This window comes from Eptesicus fuscus, chromosome 15 (genome assembly GCF_027574615.1).
Source record: "Eptesicus fuscus isolate TK198812 chromosome 15, DD_ASM_mEF_20220401, whole genome shotgun sequence".
NCBI lineage: Eukaryota > Metazoa > Chordata > Mammalia > Chiroptera > Vespertilionidae > Eptesicus > Eptesicus fuscus.
Window position 1 is genome coordinate 37,706,802 of NC_072487.1, and position 26,720 is coordinate 37,733,521.

At 40.7% G+C, this 26,720-nt stretch overlaps 2 protein-coding genes across 3 annotated transcripts in view; one reads left to right on the forward strand and one right to left on the reverse strand.

Annotated features, from left to right (window-relative positions):
* Positions 1–2,602: 2,602 nt before the first annotated feature.
* On the reverse strand, positions 2,603–12,198 carry ZFAND5 (zinc finger AN1-type containing 5). Of its 2 annotated transcripts, none has more exons than XM_054727565.1 (6): positions 11,677–12,198; positions 7,365–7,524; positions 6,831–6,942; positions 6,088–6,191; positions 3,619–3,744; positions 2,603–2,841 (listed from the first exon to the last, which is right to left on the reverse strand). In XM_054727565.1, exons 2-6 carry the CDS (start codon positions 7,513–7,515, stop codon positions 2,693–2,695), a joined length of 642 nt encoding a protein of 213 aa, XP_054583540.1. In that variant the 5' UTR covers positions 7,516–7,524; positions 11,677–12,198; the 3' UTR covers positions 2,603–2,692. The 2 variants fall into 2 exon arrangements, with proteins under 2 accessions (XP_054583540.1, XP_008140299.2); XM_008142077.3 differs by lacking the exon at positions 11,677–12,198 and adding an exon at positions 9,553–9,619.
* The window catches only part of TMC1 (transmembrane channel like 1), a 325,206-nt gene continuing 309,885 nt past the window's right edge, over positions 11,400–26,720 (forward strand). Inside the window, exon 1 of the mRNA XM_054727564.1 lies at positions 11,400–11,438. The gene's annotated coding sequence lies outside the window, so the exon portion shown is untranslated. The remainder of the gene's footprint in view (positions 11,439–26,720) is intronic.

The following is a 26,720-nucleotide window of genomic DNA, read 5'->3' on the forward strand; positions in this document are numbered from 1 at the left end:
TCTTTCCTTTTCAAATTGATTCACTATGGGAAGCCCACCTCAAATCTGAAAACCAAGGGCTCATTTTTACAGATTAAAGCCCACTGCAGAATAGATTTGATGAAAGGCATAGCCCAAGATCATACAGCTAATTCATGTCACCATGGTTTGTCCTAGCAAAACATTTTTGAAGGTTATGCAGGTATCTTTGAGAAATATGGTTCACTTAAAGTTAAATCCCTTTAGTCTTGCCTTAGAAACATTCATGTTTGAATACAAGTTTACATAGAATTAAATCTTCCTAGCTGCCTTACACACTTGGGTTTCCTTTTCCCCCCAACTGATGCTTCTGACAAACTAAATCCTGTAAGATCAAATCTGTCCTCAATGTTTCTTATAAAAAATAATTTTGGGAACATTTATTCAATGACCTTTATAGACGAATGAAGTCCAAAGGTCGATCACCTTCCATGTCTTCTTTATCCCCCACATACCACATTGATATGAAAATCTTAAATGTTTACAAGAGGTAGCAGTGAGGGGGAAATAGGTCATATTTTTAAACCTTAATTGTACTCAACTGTGATTCTTCAGTATCCTTCATATTTCAGGAGATACTATCCTTGTCATAATACTTTTGAAAACATAAGTCTAACACCCAAAGAACTGTGACAAATGACAGTGAACCAGGATAAGAATTTCTATTTCAAACTCCATTACTGAAAAGCCATGGTTGTCCTTGGCTTCAGTTACCCCCTGGGCAAAGTCAGAATATGTCACTGTTATTATCTCTTATGACACCTTTAAGAGCAAACTCATGGATCCATCTCTACATTAGAACCAAAACAAGTGAAACAAAACTATACCTGTTTTTGTACAAATTGTCATGCCTAAAGTGTTATCTATAAAATAAACAAAAAAGGGGGCAGGGTAACAGACCATAATTGTTCAAATTTCATTCCTCCTTCTTAAGTGCTAAGACTTTTAAGATCCTAAAATAGCCTATTCATTTCTTCAAAAACAGTTGCCTATTATGTAACCATACTTTATTTTTTACAAAACTCATCTTATGGTTCTCACTTCAACACGTTGAGAAGGCAATGAAAAAAAACAACAGCCATGCAGAGTCTACATATGCAACTAAAAAGTTGAATTTGAAACATTTTCTAATCATCCCCCTGAAGGATTTCTAACTATGGCTTAAAAACCCAATGAACAAGTGGAAGTTTCCCTCTGTACATGGCTTTTATTATTTACATAATACAATATAGCATCAATGCTGAATAGCATGATTATGTGCAATACATAAATATGATCTGTACACATCTGCAAATCTAACTCAGAACTAAGGTACAAAGATTTGAAAGCAAAATTGAGTGCTTTAAGGACAAAAGTAAAACTAAGACTGAACACTGCAATAAATCAGAAGTAGTGCCTCGTGTACATACTTAACTATTTACAGATGAAAACAGGCATTACCACAACACTAATCTAACTATACTCATTTATATATAAAAAACACAAGTTTCATATATCACAGAAAACCTTCCATTATAACACAGAAGTGATATTACCAGACAAGCATCAATGAAGTATACTGCCTCTTCTAGTTGTTATTGTACAATGCTGTAAATAATGCAGCCCATGCAACACACCCAAGAACACTAGTCCTATACCCAAGTACAATTAATGATAAAGCAGCCCTCTGCAAGTGGTGCTGGATACCACTAAGTAAGAAGTCTACTGCAGCCATGTTGGTTATGATTTTCCATGCAGAAGGGTAGTTACATTAAGAACTGAAGTCTTTTAAAAAAAGCTCTAAACATTCTTTCTTCAACCAAAACATTCAACAAAAGATGCACATGAAAAATTAACTGTTCAGAAACCTTTGCAACTTAAAATTCAGATGCATGTTACTCAACAGAGCTGCTGTATGTGAAAACCAAATGCAGTTTCAATTTCTTCTTGTAAACAAATTAATCCTAGTGCAGTTCTGTGTTACACATTTTTAGCAATAAGTAATGCAGACATCTTCTGGTGCAGGCCAACAATAAAGCTTCAAAGACAGCTCCAGACCCTGTTGCTTGATGGTTTTACTCTTATAACCAGTTGCAATGTTTACCTTTCACAGAACGTCTTTGACAGCTTTGAGACCAATTAGCCACACTTATATATGGCATCAAATACTGGTTTCATGGAAAGGTCTGATCCTCTTTATCACCTTCTTCCTGCTTCCAAAGAACATGTTGTGGAAATGAACAGTGAAGTTTTAACTATGGTAGAAGTAGACTGCCAGTCCTTTTCTGGTGTACCATTTTTTAGAAAAATACAGGCACATAACACTAGCCAAAGATTATACCTTGATACATTCCCAAGAGGCAGATATGCTGCAAACATGCAGAGATTTCATGTGTTTTGTTTGGCACATGGGAGCTAAATTTTGTCCTTGTTATCTGTGAAATTCAATTTGATATGCAGATTTCATCCAATTTTATTCAAGGGAGGGCATATACATTTTGTAGGGCTGTATCTGTCCAATTCTGCCTGTAACAAACACCCAAACATCCTAAAATATCAATTATAAGACAGACAAGTAGTATAAAGTAAAACTCTGGAGAACATCAAAGGAAAATGGCCATGCATCTGCTCTTTAATGTTTTCCTACGATATATTAAAATAAAAACAAAGTTTCAGTCTCTTCACAAGTAGTAATTTATATTCTCTGGATTTTTTCAGCCACAACAACTGGATTCTCTTTTCTGATTTTTGCTGCAGCTTCTGCTTTGTAATCATACGGACAGTTGTGCTTGTCAGAGTAACGGTGAAGTCCACAAAACAAATTTCCACATCGGCAGTCAAACCCTGTACACACAAGAGGAAGCAGTGTCACTTGGGAACTTGTAGCAATTAAAAGGAAAAGAAAAAAGGCTTACTCACTATAGAAAAGGAACCAGCTTTCATGGCTCTTTGCAACAAGACAAAGTCTGTCACTTCAAATTGTGAAACAGCTTTTAAACCACCTTTGACATGGTGAGAAATTCAAATAACTATTCTTCCACAAACTCCCATAGGTATCACACAGGGTAGAAATTACACAGGCTCTGGAATCAGAATGACCTGGATTTAAATCCTCCTCCTACTGTATGTTAACTAGGTACTGTTTCATGTGAAAACAAGGGAAAGACAACCAATTAAACAAAACAACTAAAAAGTATCTAGAATATTTTATGCCTGGCTCAAAGTGGGCACTATTTAGTTCCACTTCCTTTTTCACGGGAGAACAAAGGAAAGAACCAAAAGGAATGTATTTTTATCAATCCAATAAAAGAAAGTAATTCATAAGGCCTCGAGTTAAAGGATTTCATGTGATTAGGGAGACAAATGGAAATCAAACTAGACTTCCTCCCACTATCCATCCCCCTTTCTAGCCCATTCTGGAAACTTTCTATTACTGAAAGTTGGGATCCTGAAATTTCACAATAATGATTTTGCCGTTAATACAAGTGCTTTATTGTCTTATTCAGAAGATCTGGAAGATTCTGTTTTATACGTAAGATCAATCAGCCCCTTATGAAGAGGCCAGGAGCTCCTTGTTGCACCCTAGCTGTAAAATATACAGCCTATTATACTGTTTAATACCTGTAAGGCCAACTTTCTTTCTGCACATGAAACATCTATTCTTCTTTGGTTTGGGTAACTCAGGAGCTTTTTCTTCACTTTGAGAAGTACTGGGTTGAGAAACTGATGAACTGGGCTGAGTGACAACTGAAAAATAAGGGTAAAAATTAGAAATTTGTCAAGCGTTCACTGACTGCTAATTAACCAATTAGCTATGCTGGGGAAAATAAAAACACCTAGGACTTTTTACTTTTATATCAGAACTTTCAAATATAAGAATTTCTTGCCAAACAACATACTACTTGTTCCGCTAAATTTTACAAAATTATCACCCCACTCATAGTTTAAACTCCTCTTAGCAGCTATTCAACTCCTCTTAGCAGCTAGTACTAAGAAATAAAACCCCAATTCTAAAGGTTTTTGAAGACCTAAGAAATGTTGGCCACATGCTATGTTTTTCCATGTTGCAGTTGCCTACATATAAACATCTTAATTAGGGCTGTTGAAATTCATTACTACTAAGTAAATAAAGTTAACAACTTCTGAGGTACTTGACTATAAAAACGTCCATTTGGTTTCAGACTTACAGGAAAAAGAAAAGAAAGATTGTGTAGGTAAAACCAGCAAATTTTGACAAGTGAAACCCAAATTATTAATCACCATCTTCAGATCCTAAAATGTCACAATAATTATTTTGCCATTATAACAAGTGTTTTAGTGTCTTATTCAGAAGATCTGGAAGATTTCTTTTAAGTTTCCTTTGAAAGATTAGCAAACATTGTCTTTAGGACAACATAAGTACTTGTGCAGTTTTGACTTTAGACTGTTAATGATTTTATAGACAAAACTAAAAAAAAAAATTTTATTTTCATTAAAAGTCCACTTGTCTACATGAAATCAACAGAATTTGTCAATATGAAGGTAAAACTGCAGATTACTGGAGTTAAGCCCGTATTACCACTAGCCATTTACCAAATTTGACTATACTTTTATAAAATTCAACTACATTTGAAGCACTATAAACTGAGTTTTAATATTAATCCAAACCTCAACAATAGCAAATTAATGTATGCAATGCTAAAATTACTGCCTAAATAGGCCAGCATCAATGCTAGTAGCATTAAGTCCAAACTCTAGAGACAAGCCAATTTGTACAACTTATTCTAAAAATTCTTCCCAAATTCATAACTCATTTGCATTAGTAATTTATTCAGTGAGATTAATAGATTAACAGAATATTCCACCTATTACTTATTCCTAACAATCTACTATGACAACCTCATTATAATTTTTCCTGATGGTATGACAATAGTTTGGGGGTAGGGAAGAGTGATAGCCATTTCCTGGGCCACACCTGAAAACTAAACAGTGGTTCCATAAAGAAGGGGTTTAAAAATATATATATAGAGAAAAAGACAGAGAAACCGTGAATTACAGAATTCCTACCAAGAGAATAAATGCAGAGACTAGCTACAGATCTAACCCAGAAGAGTACTGTTTCAAGGCCAGACTAATTTATGTTTAAAACATACCACCACCACCACCCCCCGCCTTAAAAGCCACACACATAAACACAAATTTGGTCCGCTTTTTCAGAAGGATGGAACTCACTTCAAAATATCAAATATGGATTCACTTGGCTCAACTTATAAATTTTCACCTTAACTTTATAAATTAAGATTGATGTAGTTCACATAAGCTTGTGATGTTACAAAAAGCTAGCCTACAAAACAGATTATATATCCACTGACATTATTTCCATACAATAAAGTTTTATATTATGTTCAATCAACACTACTAGGAAATAATGAATTGATAAAAAGTAAAATATGTGAACTATAATATACATAGATTCTTGTTCTAGGCCTAGCACAGATAATTCAAACAAGTCAGTCTTCTGGCTAATACATTTAGTGTATTCATGGTTGCTATAAGTTAAGCACTGACTCAAAATCACTAAAGAAAACAAAAAATGCCTTTCCATACTGAGTTTTAAACTCTCACAAAATATGGGATCCTACACTTCAACTTGAAAGTTTTAGTGTTTAATATGTTCTATTGCTTGAGTATTTTCTACAATGTTGACAATATCAATAGTTACTGCTTTTGACCTAAAAATTTTCAGCTTTGAAACTTAATCTACATAAATTTTTTCTAGGTTTACAAACAATACCTTCTCTAGTGATTTAGATACTTTTAAAATATGACAGTAATACATTATTTTAAGTTCATTAAATTCTTAATACTTCCAGTCTCCAGATTATCAACTTTGCCAATTTACTGGTGTGGGGGGTGGTGGGGGACGGGCAGAGAAGAAAGAAGAGAATAGAATGACTATTTTATACTCTCTAAAGAGAGTGGTTCTTGCTTGGTCTGTATTTTCTGGCTCTCTCCTTCTTTGGTCCTTCAATGGGAAGGAACAAATCCCCCCACCAACCCTTTCTCATACTACAAGTCCAGAACTGAACTAATATTAAACAAAATGCATACCTGGCTCTGACACCTCTGTTTTCGGGGTAGTTATTTTGTCCTCTCTTGAAATGCTCATTTCTGTCATTTGCTGAGTTACAGGCAAGGCAGCCACAGGCACATTTCTATTTGAGTTCAAGCAAACATTTTTAAAGATGTTAAGGGTACTTCTTCGTGAGATAAGTTGTCAGTTCAACTTCAAATTATATATTATTTCCAACATATCAAATGGAGCTAAATAATCTAAAATTTTAAAAGAATACTGGATGCTCAGCAAAAAATGGTTGAGAATAAAGCAAGCAATTTGATAAATGGTTCAATTCAAGGCTGCATATCTGTATAAGTCACAATGTTTTATTATAGCCAACTAAGAATTTTTAGCTGTGCCTGTAATCTGTTTAAGGGCAAAAGGGGGCAGTTTTGCCAAAATGCCTTGTGTGGCATTACACTAAAATCTGCAGAGCCTCACTCCCTACAACCTCTAAACCTCAATTACAAGGAAATAAAAGCACAGCATTCTCAACACAGCATCCTTGGTGGTGGTATAGAGTGCGTTATAATATACATCTTTACTCAATGACCTACAACAAGATCATACGTTAAAAGATACTGAAATTCCTAACTGTGCAACAGATGCAAAGCCAAGGGCATTTGATATATTAACATCCTTATTATATATGAACACATAATTATAATTGTATGGATAGCACAGATATCTTAATTTCTTCCTATTACCATAAAAACTCTGAAATGCTCAATCTTACCTTGATTTTTCAGATGTGCTGCCAGCAGCACCTTCACAGTTGTTTAAACTAGCGTCTGCTCTTTGCACAGATGCAGAATCTGAGGTAGGACTGTTGGAACCACTAGCTGTCCCTATTTAAAAAAAGGGATTTGTAAGAAACAAAGCAATACTATAATCAGTATCAAGACTATTAATAAGTAGCAAATACTTGCATTTAATTAAGTTAGTGATTTAAGCATTTTCATTGTGCTGCAGATTCCTACACTTAAGTGAGTATCCAAAAAAATATTAAAAAGTTATATCCAGTGAATACAAGTATGAAACAAAATATCAAAAAGAAAAATGAAAAAACTAGTCAAGATGCTCGCTGATAGTCATTCATTCCTGATGTAGTTATACCAAGTACTTGGGCTGTTGCTTTAATTTCAAGCTTTTCTTAGGTCTTCTCTCTTTGGGCTTTCAGCATTCATTCTTGGTCTTAAGCCTCAATTCTTGGCTCTATGTTTTCTGTTCACCAATTCTTCAAATGGGTTTTTCCTTGGAAACAACTTACCCATTGGGCTCATTCTGCCACTATTCTGCTGCCTCTGAAGATGCTCTTTGTAGCAAACAGAACACATTCCATTTGTCCTAGGATTCCCATAAAAGCCACATCCTGTACTACACAGCATGGGCCCTGGGGTCTGGTTAGTCTCTTGAGCCATATTTTTCTGCTATAAAGAAAACAAAAACAAAATTTTAGAAACTAGCATGTAACCAAAGTAAAATCACTAAATTAGTATATGATGGCCACTAGTTTTTCTAAACATCAAGTTTATTTCTAACAAAGTCCCAAATTAAAAAAAGTAGGGCAAGAAAAGTATGAGTATTTTGCTGCCTTTATAAAACAAAGGGCATGAAAGGAATTGTTTCATACCTTGATAAATAATGACCTATAATGACTTCACATATAATGTTAGGACAAAAAGATTCTACCATTAAACATTAAAATGTATTTATTTCACTTTTTCAATTTCTGAAAAGGTCACTCTGTCTGATACATTTAAATCAATTTGGGCAACTGATATCAAACCTACAATCTTAATTACTGACACTTGAGATCTACTAGTGGTTCTTTAAATTAGCTGTATGGTAGATGTAGCTCTAAAGTTTTCTTAAAACATCTGAACATACTTGGGCCCAACTAGTAATTCAACAATTCTGCTACTACAGGGCTGACTGTAGTCAACTAGTAAGTAAACAATTCTGCGAACTACTGAAATGAGAGCTGGTAGATGACCTAGCCTTTCCTGTTACCTTGGAATCAACAAGTGACGCTCTAAGAATTCAGGGGGTCAGATGCTTATGCTTTTATGTTTTACATTTGAGGTGTGAAATCTGGGTCTGGGTACTTTTAAAGTCAGTGCTTAGAAACCTGCAATGCACACATTATCAGCCATAGATTTCTCAGCTAAAGACTATCTTGAAACTTAACAAGTGTCTGTATTCCTCATATCAGAAAATGAAATCTTTTCAAGCTCAATTCAATAAAGCAAAGAAAGTAAAGCAATATAAACACACAACCTTTAGTAATAGTTAATATTTAATGCTAGGTTACCAGAAAAAACTTTATACAGAAAGCATACTGTTGCTTTTTTGCACAAGTCTTATTAAAATTAGCACAAATATTTTGCTAAGTTTAGTGAATTTTCCTGAGTTAAAGAGAAAACACACACTATTAATATGTATGAATGTTCAAAGCATACTTAACATTTTATAAAACAAAACAAAACCACAGATCATTTGCTCTAACTTGTCACTCATTTAAATGTACCTTACTGTTGATAATAAGATCACTTATGATTTATTAAGTTACAAACATTTCAAATAAGTGCAGGAAAGTACTTCAAGTTACAGCTTGCCATCTTCTGGAATTTCATATGGCTTTTCCCAACTACCACTTCTAGAATACACTCGTTAGGGAAATATTACAAATAATGTCTTCATTATTAGCAATTTTTATTAACAAAATTATTTTTTTAAAGGGTGGAAGAGGACTAAAATTCTGGTTGTCTAAATCCTGACAATTACTCCCCCCAGTTAAATAGTAAACTTTCCTTTTGTTAGCAGAAAGACACCATTTTCAAGCTTTAAAATATTTCAAGCCAATCAAGCTTGTATGGAGAGTGACCAAGATCCGTAATTTACTTCAGACAATAATATTAATTTAGTTGACACTGTCTCTTTAAATAGTAAGTGGAATTTAGCTGACTCATTTTGAAGCAGAGTAGTGTAAACATTTCAAAATCCTTTATGAAGTTTAATAAACACTTTCAGCTGTTTTCTTTTTATTTGCGCATATGTGCAAAAAATGCTTCAAATAATAAATTATGTATTTATTTGCAGGCCCTCTACCCAAAGTGTGTGAAGCTTTATCCTAAAAAAAAAAAAAAAAAAAAAAAGTTGGGCCATTCCTTGAACCCAGTTTAAGAACTATGCTATTAGTTCTTAAATAGTTTAAGAACTATTACACTGCAAGTTTGTATCAGTCTATACAAACTTGCAGTGTAATCTGATAGTGGATTTACAAGCAAATTTGCCTAAATTTGAGCCAACAAACATTAACATTCATCAATCTGATTCTTAAAATCTTCTTTATGTAAATAAAATGGGGGGGGGGGAATCTCATCCAATGATATCATCCACTTCGACATGCGAAGTATTCCACCTTTCCTTCTTCAGAAAACACAAAACACATCTACCTTCAATTCACTATAGTTTTCAACTCTGAGACAACAGGGTATATGTCTTCTAGATGGCTTCTCATCTTGTAGACTATTTCCCCCTAGAAAGCCAGCTTTTAAATGCCATCACATGTGCACAGCTTGCCTTAATATTTCTCAGGAGCTTAGATCACATGGGCGGCGCTTCAGCCTGTCACAAGGCTGCAATGTGACAGGCCGAGCTGGATGGAGGATCTCACATAAAGCCTAGTCAACAGGGGCCTCTGAAATCAGCTTCTATTTATATCCCAGAGCCTGCCAACTCCTACACAACCTCAAAACCTAAGGATGCAGCCTTCATACATCTAATATAATGAGAAAACAAAAAGATCATTTAGGCTGCTACAGTTTTCTCTAATGTAGGGAGGATTAGAGAGCAATCTCAAATTCAATCTAAAAGATGCAAGCAGGCATCATTAATCACTCATGAAGCCAAAATGGTCAGGGTTGTTTATAAAAACCAAGCACAGTGGAGAGAGCATCAAGGCAGAAAGAATACTTATGTTTAGTGGTAATTTTTTTTTTTTTGGGGGGGTGTGGGGGGAGCTTGCCATAAGGTACTGTGGTTTCCTCCTACTTGGCAATGTTTTAGAAAAATACAGTACCCCTACTATTTAGTACCTTTAAAGTTGATAGAAACTTGAGCATTATGTGTCAGCTCTATTATGTGTAAGTGAAACATTTATTTTTGGCTTCTTCTTATCCATAGCTTCAAAAAACAAACCATCAACAAAACTCCAAAACCTGGGCATGCAACTGGAAACTCCCCAGCCTCAAATGTAATTAAAAAAAAAAACAAAACACAAAAAACTTGAAGAAATCTATGGAATTTAGACATGCTCAAAGATGTTAAGAATGCCCACTCACCTGAAGTTGATACCTGAGTTCTAGCCTCTAATCTACTTCTAACTAAGCCAGTGACCTTGGGCAAGTCCTCACTTTCCCTATCTGTTTCCTCTTTACCAAATGGAGTACATTAGTGTGATTTTAAAAGGCTCCTTGCCAAGCTTAACACCGGGCCTCGGAGACAGAAAATAAGGGAAAACTACAAACAAATCCCTTTTCAGGGCCATTTAAAGAAAAAAAATTTACAAGACAAAATTGCAGTGCTTTCCCTAAAGTTCTAAAATCCTACTTCTTAAACATGAAGTTTCAGATTTTCTTTTTTGTAGATTACCTGAATGCCCGGTTTACGAACAGGGGCTCTGTGACCTATATTACTTTTACATTTCTACGTCCATAGACCAGATTCTTAGGAGGCATTCATTCCATCAACAAAGATAACCCGGGCCTTTCCCAAAACACAGCTCCACGGAGAAGGGAGCAGAGAAATTTCACGTTCACCAGCCTACAAGGCACGAAACAAAGGGGAAGGTGCTCCATTTCCTTCACGAAAGGGATCTTGGGCGAGAAGTGCCAGCGACGTTGGGAAAACCAAAGCACAAGGACCGAGTGGCTCCCCCTCACCCACGTTCCAGCGGGTTTTTAGAACAAGTTCGGGTCCCCCCGGTCTCGCACCCTCCGCCAAGCTCAGGCCTCGCTCAGGAAAGCCCAGCGGGGCCTTCTCCAAAAACTACTGAGTCATGCACAACAGCAGCTCGGCAGGACGGGCCGGCCCCTCACCCCGCGGGCCCACACCGACCCCGGCTTCAACGGCTCCCCCGAGGAGGCGGCAGAGCTGGGGGGTGGGGGGTGGGGGGGTGAGGTGCGGCGAGCGGGGGCCCGGGGCGCGGCGAGCGGGGGGGGGGGCGCGGCCGCCGCCACCGCCTTTGTCTCTCCGGGTCCATGTCGGCCCACGTCGGCCGGGACTCTCGCGAGGGAGGGCCCGGAGGCCGGAGCCCCAACCCCCGGAGGCCGCACGCCGGGTACGGTCCCCGACTGTGGCGTGTGCGAGCGAGCCGGGGGCGCAGGGGAGTCCAGCCTCCGGCCACGACGACAGGATGACGCCTCCGTCTTTGTGTTTCCTGAGCCGGCCGGCGGGCTCCCCTCCCCTGGCCGCCGCCGTGCGCGACCCGCTCAGGCCACGCCGGAGTTCCCGGGCCCCCGAGCCCACCCCGGCCGGCACGCGCCGCCGGGCGCCCTCCCCCTGCGCCCCACACTCACCCTGCGTGAGCAGGAGGCAGGAGCCGGGCCTGCGCGCGACGCCGGCGCAGTGGGGCCGGGCCGAAGCCTGAGGCGGGCGAGCCGGACGCCCTGGAGCCGCTGCCCCGGGCCGGGAGCGGGTAGGAGCCGCGGGCGGAGGTGGCGCTGCCGCCGCCGCGGGGGCCTTCTTTTGTTTCTGCGGCAGCTCCGAGCGTGGCCGGGACCCGGCGGAGCTCGGGGAAGTGGGAGGAGGGGGAGCGGGGGGGGGGGGGAGGCGGAGGGAGGACCGGAGGCTGCGGCGGCTAACGCTGCTCGCGGCGCTCGCCCGTCGTCTCCTCACGCCTCCGCCGGCGGCGGGTAGGGCCGATTCCGAGGGCGAGAGGGGCGGGCGCCGCGAGGACTGGGCGCCGCGAGGGCCCGCCGATGGCGCTCTCCGTCGCTGGTGCTACCGCCGATGAGGCCGTGGCTCCCGGGGGCGGGCGAGCGAGCCCGACTACATGCAGACAGGTCCGCGGTCCGGCCGACTGACGCTTCCTCTCCGCCCCGCGCCCGGGCCGTGAGGGAAAGAGGGAGGGAGGGGCGGGGCCTGTGCGTCAGCGAAAACCCCGACGGCGGCGGTGGGGAGCGCGGTGACGTAGCCGCCCCGACGCCCCGCCCCCGCCTCCCCAGTCGCCCGCTCCCCGGGGCGGGGCGGAGCCTGACCGCGCGGCCGTCGCGCGGAGCCGAGTCACCGGCGCGGCCGGCCCCAGGGTGGAGCTGGAAAGAGCGAGTCCTACGGAGTCCATGGTTCTATTTTTAACCCGATTGTTCGCCCTCAGCCTCCCTCCTTCGAGTTTTCTCACTCGCGCCTACTTTTCGCCCTTGGTGTTCTCACGCTTTTTTTTCGTGAGCCCTTGCCTCCTTCACCCCAACCACCCCTCCTCCCCCACTTGCCAAGCATTACAAGGATTCACTTCGCGAAGAGGAAAAGAAACTGCTTTACAGACAGATTTTGCGTCTCTTCGCCTGGCTCTGAAGTCTCCGCCCGCCCCGCCCCGTTCCCTTTCCCCCCACCCGCTTTGGGTTCCAAGAGTCCGGCTAGAGCCTGGCCCTGACGCCGCCGGGAAGGAGCTGGGCCGGCGGCGCTCGCTCAAGGTCAAGGTGGTTGTGCAGAGTCAGGAAACGCTCCGCCGTCTAGCTGCCAGCCCTGGGCCGCGCGCCTCTGTTCCGAACACACTGTTTTGGCCAGCCTGTAAAATCCCTGGAAATGGACTGTTCCAGCAAAGCGTCGCGAAACTGGGGAAGCACCGAATGTTCCGCTCCAGAAATGATGTTAAGGGACACAAACAAGCTAAAACCTGGGGCAGAGATCAGAAAGGAGGAAGCCTTGCAGGAGGAAGTTCAAAGGGGGAGAGGTATTAAAGCAGGCCATTCACAAATGAGGCACAGGGCTCAGCGAAGTTGAAAGGGTGAGTTAACTCAGAATACTAGAACCTTTGCAAAGCACCCAACAAAATAAACTCCCACTTCCAGCGGACCCCTCCAAGCGACTTTAGTTCCACTCAAGAGGACAAGATTACTCAGACAGACAGGTCTTGTGATGTTTCCTAGTAACTAATAGCGTAAATGAATGAACAGAAATGAGGGTTAGGGCTTCTATTAGCCACCATCGCGAATGGAGGGTCCGCTTTAGCCAGTTTGGCTCTGTGGAGAGAGCATGGGCCTCGCGGGTTGGATTCCGGTCAAGGGCACTTACGGGTTGCATCACGGTGCACGCGGGATATCGACGACGTGAGATAGTTGGATGTCTCCCTGGGTCTCTCCTCCTCTCTCTGTTTCTCTCAGTCTCTTCTCCTTTCCACCCTCTCTAAAAAGTCAGTGGAATATCCTCGGGCGAGGATTAACAGCAACAACGAAAAGATTTGGAGTGGCAGTCCTTCAGTGTTTCCCAAACTCCAGGATCAGAAAATCCCCTGCGGTGCTGGTTTAAAAGATTACTAGGCCTCTTCCCTGGAGATTGTTTTGGTTGGTCTGGGGTGGAGCTCAAGAACCTGTGTTTTAAGTAATGCTCCAAGTGATAACTTTATAGTTTTGGGAGACCCTGTTTTGGTGCTCTGTGCCAAAAGTTCCAACATCAGTTTCCTGCAGCAGTAAGCAGAATACCTAGAGTATAAGTGACCATGTAGGCTCATTTGTGTGGTTTAGTTAATGTGCTAGAAATGTTAAGTAGTTTCAGTCACTGGTCCCAGGGCCATTGGAATTTATTTCCTTGAATGAGTTGATAAGTTAGTAAAAACATAGCAATTACCATTTACAGATCATTTTTGGTGCTAAGTATTTTTTCCCATTTAGGGTCTCATTTAATCCTAACGGTAATTCACTGAGGTAGATATTATTATAACTATTAAGAAAAGTGGTTTGCTTGAAGCTCTGAAGGACAGGAAAGCTCTGAAACTAATTCTTACTGAGGAAAATAGTAACAGACTCCCCCAACCCCCAGATTTTTAGTTATTAAAGAGTGAAACAAGCCCTAGCTGGTTTGGCTCAGTGGATGGAGCATCGGCCTGCAGACCAAGGGTCCCGGGTTCCATTCCTGGCAAGATATCATACCTTGATTGCAGGCTCCTCCCCTGCTGGGGCCCTGGTTGGGTGGGGGGTGCAGGAGGCAACCAATCAATGAGTTTCTCTCACATCAGTGTTTCTGTCTTTCCCTCTCTCTTCCACTCTCCCTAAAAATCAGTGGAAAAATATCCTGGGGTGAGGATTAAAAAAAAAAAAAAAGAAATACAAATTCTCAGGGCCCCACACCAGACCTATGGAATCACAAACTCTGGGGTTGGTCCAGCAGTATGTGTTTTAGCAAGTTTTTTGTGTGATTCTGATGCATGCTCAAGTTTGAGAATTGTTTACTTACCCCCTACCAAGCCATCAGGTGACCTCTCTCAGATGCTCACACCAGGTAAAGGGAAAAGGTTAAAAAAAGAAGAGATTCTTTTCATGTTACTGGTGTAACAGATTATGGGATATGCCCCCCGCCCGCCTTTGGTGTTCTAAATTGTCAGACTCTAAAGACAAACTATAAACACAAAATATACAATAGAATGCTCTTAATTTAGTATGCAAAAGGACTGTCACTCTATGATCATTAGAAAAGGTTGAAACTGACCTTTGTAAAATAGGTAATAGGAAAAGTGAGGTATGCTCGAATGTGAGGTTATTAATTGTTCCAAAACACCTTTCATAGAATTTCATTATGTGGATGAAAAAAGATTTATATGGAAAGTATAGCCTCACAAGGTGGTCTGATCATTAATTCCTAACTGGGCCGGTCATGGAGGCATATAACTTTTATAGTAAAAGGTTTATTTTTGCCTTAAATAGTCCCTGTCCATTGTTTTTGTGCATCTAGGTTAACACAACTTTGAAACAAAGGTAACCACCCTCAAGAGAGCACATGATCTTTTTTTCCTCTCTCTTTGTAAATCTTTATTGTTGAAAGTATTACATACCAGTATGTTCTCTTTTTTTCCCCATTGACCCTTTCTAGCCTCCACCCACCCCTGCCTTCACCACACTATTGTCTGTGTCCATGGGTTATGCATACTAGTATATGCATACAAGTTCTTTGGTTAGTCTCTTCTCACCCACCTACCCACCCCGGCCTTCGCTCTGAGATTCATCAGTCTGTCCCATGCTTCTATGTCTTTGGATCTATTTTGTTCCTCTGTTTATTTAGTTCTTTAGATTCCACATATGAATGAGATTATGTAATAATTATCTTTCTCTGACTGGCTTATTTTGCTTAGCATAATACTCTCCAGGTCCCTCTGTGCTGTCTCAAAGGGTAAGAGAGCCTTCTTTTTTTTACTGCTGCATACTGTTCCATGGTGTAAATGTACCAATAATGAATTCTCATAAAAAGAAACTGGGGGGGGGGGGGGGGGGGGAGTGCGGGAAATCCCATTTACCATGTAACAAACAAATTAAAATACTTTGGAATAATTTAACCAAGGAGGTAAAAGACTTGTACTCAGAAAACTATATGACATTTGAAAAAAGAAATAGAGGAAGATATAAACAAGTGGAAAAATATACTGTGTTCATGGAATGGTAGATTTAACACATTAAAATGTCCATACTACCCAAAGCAATCTATAGATTCAATGCAATCCCTATTAAAATACCCAAGACATATTTCACAGATCTAGAACAAATACTCCAAAAATTGATATGGAACCAAGAATAGCCGCAGCAATCTTAAGAAAGTAAAACAAAGTTGGAAGGACCACAATACCAGATAGCAAGTTATACTACAAAGTCACTGTAACCAAAACAGCCTGGGACTGGCACTAGAACAGGAATATAGATCAATGGAACAGAACAGAGACCTCAGAAACCGACCCAAGCCATTACACTCAATTAATATTTGACAAAGGAGGCAAGAGCATACAATGGAGTAAAAACAGTCTCTTCAATAAATGGTGTTAGGAAAAGTGGACAAATACATGCAAAAAAATGAAACTGGACCACCAACTTACACCATACATAAGAATAAACTCAGAATGGATAAAAGACTCGCCCTAGCCGGTTTGGCTTGGTGGATAGAGCATCGGCCTGTGGACTAAAAGGTCCCAGGTTCGATTCCGGTCAAGGGCATGTACCTTGGTTGCAGGCACATCCCCAGTAGGAGAAGTGCAGGAGGCAGCTGATTGATGTTTCTCTCTCATCAATGTTTCTGACTCTCTATCCCTCTCCCTTCCTCTCTGTAAAATATATTAAAAAAAAAAAAAAAAAAAAGACTTAAATGTACGTTGTGAAATCATAAAAATCCTAGAAGAAACCAGAGGCAGCAAAATCTCAGACATCTCTTGTAGCAATATGTTTGCTGATACATAATCTTAACTATTCAGTTATCTAATCCCTTCCTTACTTTCTTCCACTTTCATGTAATCTTCCTTATGTTACCTCCTTAATTTCAAATGCATAAAAGAAACTGCAAAACTGTCATTCTCCGAAAGTTTAAGATGTTGTGTCCCAGCAATTGTGGTCAGTTTGGCTCAATATCTTATTGAAATTTTGTAGGTTTGTACCTTCTTAACCCATTGTATGCCATAAGTGTCTATAGATGCAAACAGCAGACCTTCCCCACACGCCACACACATCTGTAATAAAAAATGTTTTCCCTAAGTGGCAGCCCTGACCAACTTTAAAATCATTTTTCGTGAGAATTTTCAGCTGAAAATATTCAAGAACACCCGAATTGTGAGTAATATATTTATTTTTTTATAATATTCATTGCAAATTGATTTTTTAAATTAAATTCAAAATATCATGGCATGTGGGGATGGTTTCCATTTTGGATGCATGGCAGTTAACTGGTTAAATCTGTAATTGCATGGGACATACCAAGTGATTGGTACTGATCCATTTTTAAGTATTCATTGAAAATAATGTTAATTCAATTATCTTTTTTTTTTCTTTAAAAATGTTTTGCACATTTAACTATATTCTAGGCATCCACAGAACTGGGTGCTGGAAAATACATTGGTGGGAAAATGGATCTTACTCTTGTTTTTATGGCTCTTACTGTCATGGTGGGGAGAAACATCCTATATAATAAAAGCCTAATATGCAAATTGACCAAACGGAGGAACGACCGGTCGCTGTGATGCACACTGACCACCAGGAGGAAGACGCTAAACACAGGAGCTGCCCCCAGCCCACAGGCCCCAGGCCAGCCAAGGCTGGTGCCAGCGGGGGCCCCCCTGATCGCCCAGCTGGTCGCCCCACAGAGGGAGGTGACCAGCAGGGCAGGGAACAGGCAGCACCAGACCGGCCAAGGTGGGTGCCAGCAGGGGCTCCCCCACCCCCCGATTGCCCTGCTGGTCACCCCACAGATGGCCCTGGTCGCCGGCCAGGCCTAGGGACACTACCCATGCATGAATTTTGTGCAACAGGCCTCTAGTGTTAACAATATTATCATATCTATACTAATAAAAGGGTAATATGCTAATTAGACCAGATAGACTGAACATCTTCCAGACATCCTTCCAGACAAAGCCACAGTAGCAGGGGCCGAGGCAGAGGTGGTTAGGGGCAACCAGGCTGGCAGGGGAGAGAGGTTAGGGGCGATCAGGCCGGCAGGGGAGAGCAATTAGGGGCATCAGGCAGGCAGGCATAGGTGGTTAGGGGCGATCAGGCTGGCAGGGGAGCAGTTAGAGGCATCAGGCAGGCAGGCAGACAGGTTAGGGGTGATCAGGCAGGCAGACAGGTGAGCAGTTAGGAGCCAGCGGTTCCGGATGTCCCCCAAGGGGTCCCGGAGTGGAGAGGGTGCAGGCCGGGCTGAGGGACCCTGCCCCCCCTCCACACCCTTCCCCCTGCCCCATGCACTAATTTTGTGCACTGGGCCTCTAGTAAATATATAACTATGAAATGGTAAGTAATTTGAAAGAAAGGTACAGAATGTCATGGAGCATATAATCAATAGCAGTGGATACTGAAAAACACCCAGGTCTGAGTTCCATTACCAATCATCCCATTGCCAGTGGAGCCAGGCTTACTTCTTTAAAGTGTTTAACTATAGTAAACTGGCATGTCCTTTGTGACAGTTGGAACAGTTTGTATTCTGCTTCAGAATTAGGTAGTCATTGCAGAGTCACTTACATTTTTCTTTGTCATCTAGGAATGGGCCAAAAAGGGGATTGATGATTGGAGAAGAGCAAATGTAATTAAATTTCTTAGAAAGTAGAAACTGACATCCCTGAAAAATAGCAATAAAAGTTATTAGTCCACTGTAAAATATAAAAGACCTGGAGTTATTTTAACTTGACATTTAACTTTCTATTATGGAGACAAGAATTGCTTCTATGGCATTATTGTAATACTCTGTCATGGGTAACTCCATTTCCTCTGTGTGCCTGAATAGAGCTATGTGAAGCACAAAGTCTTTGCTGGGTTTTTAAAAACTGTTTAGTTCTCTGGTCAGTGTAGCTCCATTGGTTGGAACATCATCCTGTACGCCAAGGGTGGGGAATGTCCAGCCTGCAGGCTGTATAAGGCCCCCAAAATCATTTGGTCTGGCCCTGCCAAGGCATTAGGGGTGAGCTAATTAAATGTTTGACCAAATATAGCAGGCTAATTTTTAAGTTAATAATTTTGTATGGCCCACGAATGATGTTATAATTATCCAAATGGCCCTTGGCACAAAAAAGGTTCCCCATCCTTGCTGTACACGGAAAGGTTCCAGCTTCAATTCCCGGTCAGGGCACATACCCAGTTTGTGGGTTCGATTCCCAGTGTGAGCTCGGTTGGGGCTTATGCCTCTTGCTCTCTGCCCTCTCTCTAAAATCAATTTTTTAAAAAACTGTTGGGTGTTACTAGTATTTGATGTTCATATAGTGTTTCTTTCCTTTTCTTCTTTAGTCCCTTCCCAAATCAAAGATCAAGGTAATGAGACTCAATTATATTTTTATTATTTCCAAAATGATTGACTGAAAGGGATTACAATATTGTATTTAGAGCAGGTCAACTAATTAAAAACTTGAAAGCATACATACCATTATTAATATTTTTCCTTTTGAATAATTAATAATTAAATAGTTAAAATATCAGTGAATCCAATAATGGATTGGTTTTAGACCCAGATCAACAAGTGGTTGGCTGAATATTTTTTCCCCTCAAAAACTTGATGAAGCAACTAGCAATTTAATTGTATAGAACTTCTGATAATTTTAAAGCCATACTTATTTTCAGTGAAAAAAATTTGATTAAAGAATCTTCAAATAAATGTCATGGATATCTTACCTGATTAGAGAAGACTTTCAAACAAACTCCAGATACTGTCAACATAGCCATAAACAATTTTAAAGACTACTTAAATGGCCTGGCCAGCGTGGCTCAGTGGTTGTGTCAACCTATGAACCAGGAGGTCACAGTTCAATTCCTGATCAGGGTACATGCCCAGGTTATGGGCTTGATCCCTAGTGGGGGATGTGCAGGAGGCAGAAGATCAGTGATTCTCTCTCATTGTTGTTTCTATCTCTTCCTCTCCCTTCCTCCCTGAAATCAATAAAAATATACATACTTTTTTTAAAAACAGCTAACAAATTTTATTTTTTAAGAACTTATTGTGAAATCATGTTTGGCTATTTGTTTTGACTTGTACTTGGATGTAATTAGGTGGACTCATTACTATGGTCAACTCTCGTTACCAGATAGTGAATTATATGTCATATACCTCTTCTGGAGTAACCTGTATACTTTGCCACTTACAGCACATTTGTTTTCTATTTTGGAGGGATGTTGAGAATGAGGGAGAAGTAGGCAAGACAAAACAATAACAAAAGAGTTATTTTCTACAGCTGTTTCATTATACTATTTTTAAAAATTACAAAATATCAATAATATATGAATATACTAGTATATTCTCTTTATTTAAATTTCAAGCAACACAAAATTTGAACATGAAAATTAGTCTCTTGTTCAAGCCACCCCCAACCCATTCTCCTGTTCCCAAAGGTAATCCTTAGGTACTTGTGTCTATTCTTTCAAACTTGTTTTCTTCATTCATGTACTTATGCATAATAGAGGCATTTTTGTGATTTGTTTGTTTGCATACATGAAATTAAGCTCTATATATTGCTCTGCAACAGTATGCCTTGGGGATCTTTCCATGTCAGTTCATAAAAATCTACCTTATTTGAACAAATTGCAGAGTATGGGTGTAACATAATTATGTTAATCATTATCTTACTGGTGGATTTTCTGGTTGTTTGCATTTCCTAACTATGATAAAAAATGTTGATAAGGGTAGTAACTTATTTAGAAAATGTAGTGTATTCATACCAATTATTTTCATTTTAGAAACATTTTTATATGGTCTTTGGCCATGTTCTAATGTCAGTCCTTGTGAATAGAATTAATTTTTAACACAGTAGATAAATCTTCCTGACTTAACTGACTCTCTTTTTCTCTTTCTCCCTCCTCCCTTCCCTCCCTTCTTCCCTTCCTCTTTCCTTTACTTCCTCTCTTTTTAATTTTGGAAAAGATAATACAGCAGGGTTCACTAGGAGAGAATCAACTACAGTTTGAAGTCCTGCATCATTTCTCCCCCATCCATAAGCTAATGATCATTATGGCAATAGGTAACTTTTGTTAGTGCCAGGCTTTGTTGTAAGTACTTTACACATGTTAATATTAATTCTCATAGAAGAATTAGGAAGTAGACAATTAGTATCCCCATTTTGTTAATGCGGAAATTGTCAGGTTTTCTGATACTGGAAAAAGGAGAGGAATTCTTCATGGTGTACCTGAAAGGCCTGGACAGTGAGACCTTACTCCGTGTGTGGTAAAAGAAAGCAGTGCAGCTCACCAACGCCCAGTGGTCACAGCTACCAATCAAGAGCTGCTCCAGACTTCATGGGGGGTCCAAATTAGGATGGTCAACATCTCTGCTTTGCCCCAGACTTTCCCACTCTTAGGAAACTCACGTATCCTAGTCAATCCCCCAGTCCTGGATGAACCTAGATGGTTCGTCACCCTAGTCCAAGTAGTGTGTGTGTGTGTGTGTTTTAAAACATTTTTATTGATTTCAGAGAGGAAGAGAGAGAAAGAAAAAGAGAGAGAGAGAGAGAGAGAGAGAGAGAGAGAGAGAGAGAGAGAGAGAGAGAGAGAGAGAGAGAGAGAGAGAGAGAGAGAGAGAGAGAGAGAGAGAAACATCAATGATGATAATTCATTAATCGGCTGCCTCCTGCACGCACCACATCAGAGATCAAGCCGGCAACCTGGGATGTGCCCTGATCTGGAATCCAACCGCGACTTTTGGGTTCATAGGTCACGCTCAACCACTGAGCCACGCTGGTGGGGCATTGTGTTTGTTTTGAGGAAAGGTGGGGAGAACATACCTGGAGCAGGTGGGTGATAGCTCTGGGTCATGGTCATCAATGAATTTGGCAGGACCTTCATTGTGAACCATTGGCAGTGGGTATCTTTTTCATAAACCTAGCTGTATAAATAGTAAGGTCAAGGTTGCTGATTTCCCCTCTCTAGAGTCACTATGGTACTCCCTGGGAGATAGGAAAAGATTAAAAAGGAGAAGAGGCCTACCACCTGGGTTGCGTATATCAGAACACAAAGGATTTTGAAGAGCAACCAAACCACACAAACTGCCTGACAGCAAAAGTTCCTCTGTTGTTTTTCTCCCCGTGACTTTTAATGTCAGGCAATTTAAGTGCAATGTCCTGCCTTTGCCCATAAAAGGCCTACTGAATATCCCACTCTTCCTTGTTTCCACTGCAGCCAACAGTCCAAGCTGCTGCATTATCTATGTTGCACAGATTTATGTGTTTTTTTGGTATGTGACCTGGAATTAACCTCATTACAACAAAGATGAAATGTCCCTTTAAGAAAAACTTTAAAAGCAAAAAGATTGCATTTTTTTTCCTTGAACAGTTTGACAAGCTTGATATATTTAGAGTTGCAAATAGAATGACTTTTGTTTTTGTAAACTCAGTCACAAATTGCAAAGGGGATCAGAAAACCAGAAACTAGTCATGTTTCTTGGCAGATGGTAGGTGCCAAGAGGGGGAAAGATGGGACCATGGTCATCCTTAACAACAACAAAAACCACAAAACATAGGTCTATTTGGTAAGATTTTATGAAGCCTTGCATAAAAACTACCTCATTTGAAAATTGCTCCACCTAAGAAATTCTGATAAAATGCCTGCTCCCAGAAATACAAATAAAAGAGTCATCCATTCACTTCGTTATACCAGTTTAGCTCTGAAATTATGCTTAACACAGCACTAAGTGGCTGAGTGAGTGACATAGTTGACCAAAACTACACTTGAGAGAAGTACTATGCAGTTTATAGTTACAGTGGGAGGCCATTGATTTTGCAACAATTTGGTTTTTTTCTGATTTAAAACAAAAAGTAATTTTTTAGGCCTCAGGGGACCTAATCTATAAACAGTGTTCATTCTTTACCAGTCATCCTTTTCCTTGGAACACACCACACTGTGAAATCTGCACAATGAGGACATCAGAAACCGACTTTAGGGATGTGGTGAGAGATGTGGCCCTGAAAACACTGGGGACACTTTGTCTCCAAGGCTGGAGTCACTTGGGAGGTAGACAATGCTCTCCATAGAGATGGGACATTCTGAACTCTTGATTAGACAAATACATTACAAAACTTGCTACCTAAGACTTTCTGATGGAAGAACTTAGATATGCTCTTTAATGTGTTCTTTTTACCAAAACAGTGGACTTTCTGATGCTTTCCAGCACATAAATCTTGAACATCTCCTCCATAACTCAAAGCTCATCCCCACAGAGTCAAGTTGAGGTGACTTGGCCTCTTCCCCAGAGGAGCTGATGTCTTCCTGATGTCATCTGCTGCTTCCCTCTTCATCACTGTGTTCCTGCCACTCTGGCTTCCCTGCTTCTCCTCAACCGTGCTGAGCTCTCACTTGCTTCAATGCTTTCCCACTTGCTGTTTCTTCCACCTAAACAGCTTTTGTTCCAGATAGCTCACTTTACTGACTTCCTGACTAAAAGTCACCCTCACAAGGGAGGCCTCCCCTGACTCCACCCCTCCACCCTCTTTTATTATTTTTTGTCCTGTATACTTTTCTTCATCTCCATTTTCTTATCACATGAAACATATAACTTTTATTTGTCTTTATTAAGTGTCTTCTCCCACTCTCATGTAAGTTTCATGAAAGCAGAAAATTAGTTTCTTTTATTTACTGCTATATCCCTGGTGCCTGCAACAGTGCCTGGCACCTCATAGATATTCAGTGAATGACTGGAAAGAATGAGTGAGTAAAGTGGTCAAGTAGACTGCTCTATTAGTCACACTCAGGTTGGTCTAACTCAGTGGTTTTTATGCTCCTACATCCTGAAGATCATGAATCAAGTTCTAAGTACCTCAGAAATCTTCAAGGTTAATGGTTTTATTCTATGTCCAGCAAAATACTTAGGGCATGAGGGAGGGTAAACAATAAGGTCACCATTTCTTCCTATCTCTTTCCTTGTCTCCTTCAACTACAGCAACTTTGCTTTTAGCAACTTTTTATAGTGGGCTTCCGCAATAAAATATAGGATTTCCATCTTATAAAGATAAGATTTCCTAAGCTAAAATACACTAAACAAACAAAAACCAGAAAACAAAGAAAAAGAAAACCACTATTTGAGGGAGTTCGGGAGGGAGATGTTAATTCATTGCTTTGTCACTTCCATCAGCTTTCCTCAGGAACCTGGAAGAAGGGTCTGAATTATGAGAGTGAGTCGACCCTGGTGTCTTGTGAAGGCTCTACTTACTCAAGACAGAACCTGGAGGGGGCCATGAAAGAAAGGTGAGTTTAATAGTTTTAACTATACTGGAAAATAACCCTTAAGGTAATAAGATTTAGGAAATTTTCCTCTTAATCATTTTATATTTCAATGTTAGAGAAGTTGAATGAAAAGCAAGTGGCTTTTTTGTTAATATATGAAAGATCTTCCCTGAAAAATCCTTATTTTGAGAGATCAAATTTGCATCATCAACAGAGAAGCTATTAGAAAAACAACAGCACTTAAGGCTTACACAATAAAAAATTGTTTAGATTCTTACCAGTTGTCCACTGTTGACTGTTGAAATGAACAGCTGTGAGCTCTGTGCTCACAGTTTTCACATGGCCCACATGTCCTTGGGGAATCCTACAGTTGTCATTTAAACAAGCATATCTTTGTCATGTTGGGAGAGGCATCTAATGGCATACTGTTGGAGTGATGTGATCCTGGGTCTGTGCTAGGCAATTGGGAGCATTCAGTACAGTTCAGAACATTGTAGGGACTGAGGTTTTCCCAGTCCTTAGTGTCAGTGCCTGGCTAAGGGGGATGAATACATCAGTCACCTATATGGCAACACTGTGTGCCTAGCACAGTGCTCAGTACCATGGGGGTATTTCAAAGAAATATGAGATCATGTCCATAATTCTGTTCCTGCTGCCTTCATGGCAGAGTCAAATTTTCTAGAATAGAAGAAGGCTGTTTATTTGTTTTTGATTACTTTGCTAAACACTGGCTCCAGAATTCCAACTCATACTCAGAAGTTCTTATGTTCTTCAGGAGCTGCCTCACTGCCTTCAGGATCTCCTCACTTCAGTGTACTTTCGACACATCAATCTTCCTACAATAGAAGTAGATCGGATGTAGTTGGAAGGGGAATCAGAATCTAGGTCTGGTTTATACCTTATTCTACTTGCAAACAGTAAGAACACCTGTACCATACATAGAATTATGACAGGGAGCAAATGGGATCATGTATGTAAAAAGCAATTTGTAAAGACTAAATATCAATGCAAAAGCAAAATGTTATTGTTATAAATTCCTTTTAATAACAATACCCCTCTCCCCCCTCGATAATGAAAACCTTCAAAGGCTACCTTTTGCCTGCAGAATCAAGTTCCATATTAGCCTATTATAAGAGGCCTTCTCCATCATGGCCTATGCCACATATCCTCTATATTGAACCTGTTCTTTAGGCAAACCAAGCTTTTCATCATTTCCAGAACAAAGCCTTACTTTTCCATATCTGTAATCTTTGTGAACACAATTCCCTCTTTTTGGAATGCCCTTCACTTATCTTAGCCAATTGAAACCCTACTCATTTTTTAAGGTTCAACTCAAATACCACTTCTCATTCATTTGTATCAGGTGTGTCACTTGTTTTACTCAATATTGTATTGTGGGTGTATGGGTACATGCATGGTCTCCCCTGAAACAGGAAGCTTTCTTCTGAGAGTGTGAAAGTACAAGGGCTAATTAATGTGTTTTTTTTTTCCTAATTCTTTAAAGTGCTTTGAATATTATTGGCATTCAGTGCATATTTGCTGAGAGAGTAAATGAATCAACTCAAAACCAGGAAGTTGTTTTATACATCTCTTTTTAGTTTCTATTATTATGTTTACAATCACCTCCAAAAGGCATGCTTATCTGTTTGGTGGAACCCTGGGAAAATTCGGGTGATTTATTTATTTATTTAGTTTTTACCCTTATCTGGGAAAGATAGTCACGGAGATGTAAGCTTTTTTTTTCTCCCATGAAGGATTCTGCTGAGTTCTGCACAAAACCTGCCCTGGAGAATATAGTCATTCTCAAAATACACTTGGATAATGTGTTTTGTTTTCAATATGTTGTAGGTGGCAGGACTGCCACCCTGTCTGACCGATGGGTCAGACCAAACCTGGGTTCAGCAACCTCTTGGTACTTGGGTTCTGGCTAGGAAAGAATTCAGAGCAAGATCCAAGCTGTCAGAGAACATTTATTGGGTAAATTACAGAGGTAGAAAAAGTAATTCCTAGAAGAAATTGGCTTAGGAAACAAGTTATAGAGGTAAAGAAAGGGCCCTTGGAGCTTGGGAGTGGGGAATCTAATGGTAACATACCTTGTGGGGAGGAGAAGCAGGGAGGGAAAAGCAAGGGTGTGCTCCCTTGAGGGAGAGCACACTGGGACCTCCAGCCTAAGGGTGTTAAGGACTGAGATTTTAGGGAAGGTCCCAGGGGAAGATCTCAATAGACTATTCAGCAGTTTTCCAGGTGTGTCCTGTCTGGGTTGTGCTCTCCACTGATTGATTGGCTGGCCCCAGGGCAGGGGGTCATTATTTAATGCTCCTGGTCCTGAGGCTGGTTGTGTTGCTTATCTGGGCCTGGAACATAGATGTTATCTCTAGAGAGGAAAGGTCTGAGGCCCAAACCTCCCTCAGCAGTATAAGCTAGGGGAGGAAAAGTCACCCTGGGAGTGACGTCCCACCCTACAATTGTCCTTTCCTAGGCACCTGGGGATTTCCACCCTGATGACCTTCTGTACCTGCCCCTTCTTGCTCGCTCTGCTCATGTCTGTCTAACTTCCTACAACATATTTACCTTGCAAACTATAAAGAACTTCCTTTTTTTTTATATATATATATCGATTGGTTGCCTCCTGCACACACCCTTACCAGGGCACCAGGGCCAGGGGGATCGAGCCTGCAACCAAGGTACATGCCCTTAACCGGAATCGAACCTGGGACCCTTACAGTCAGAGGGCCAATGCTCTACCCACT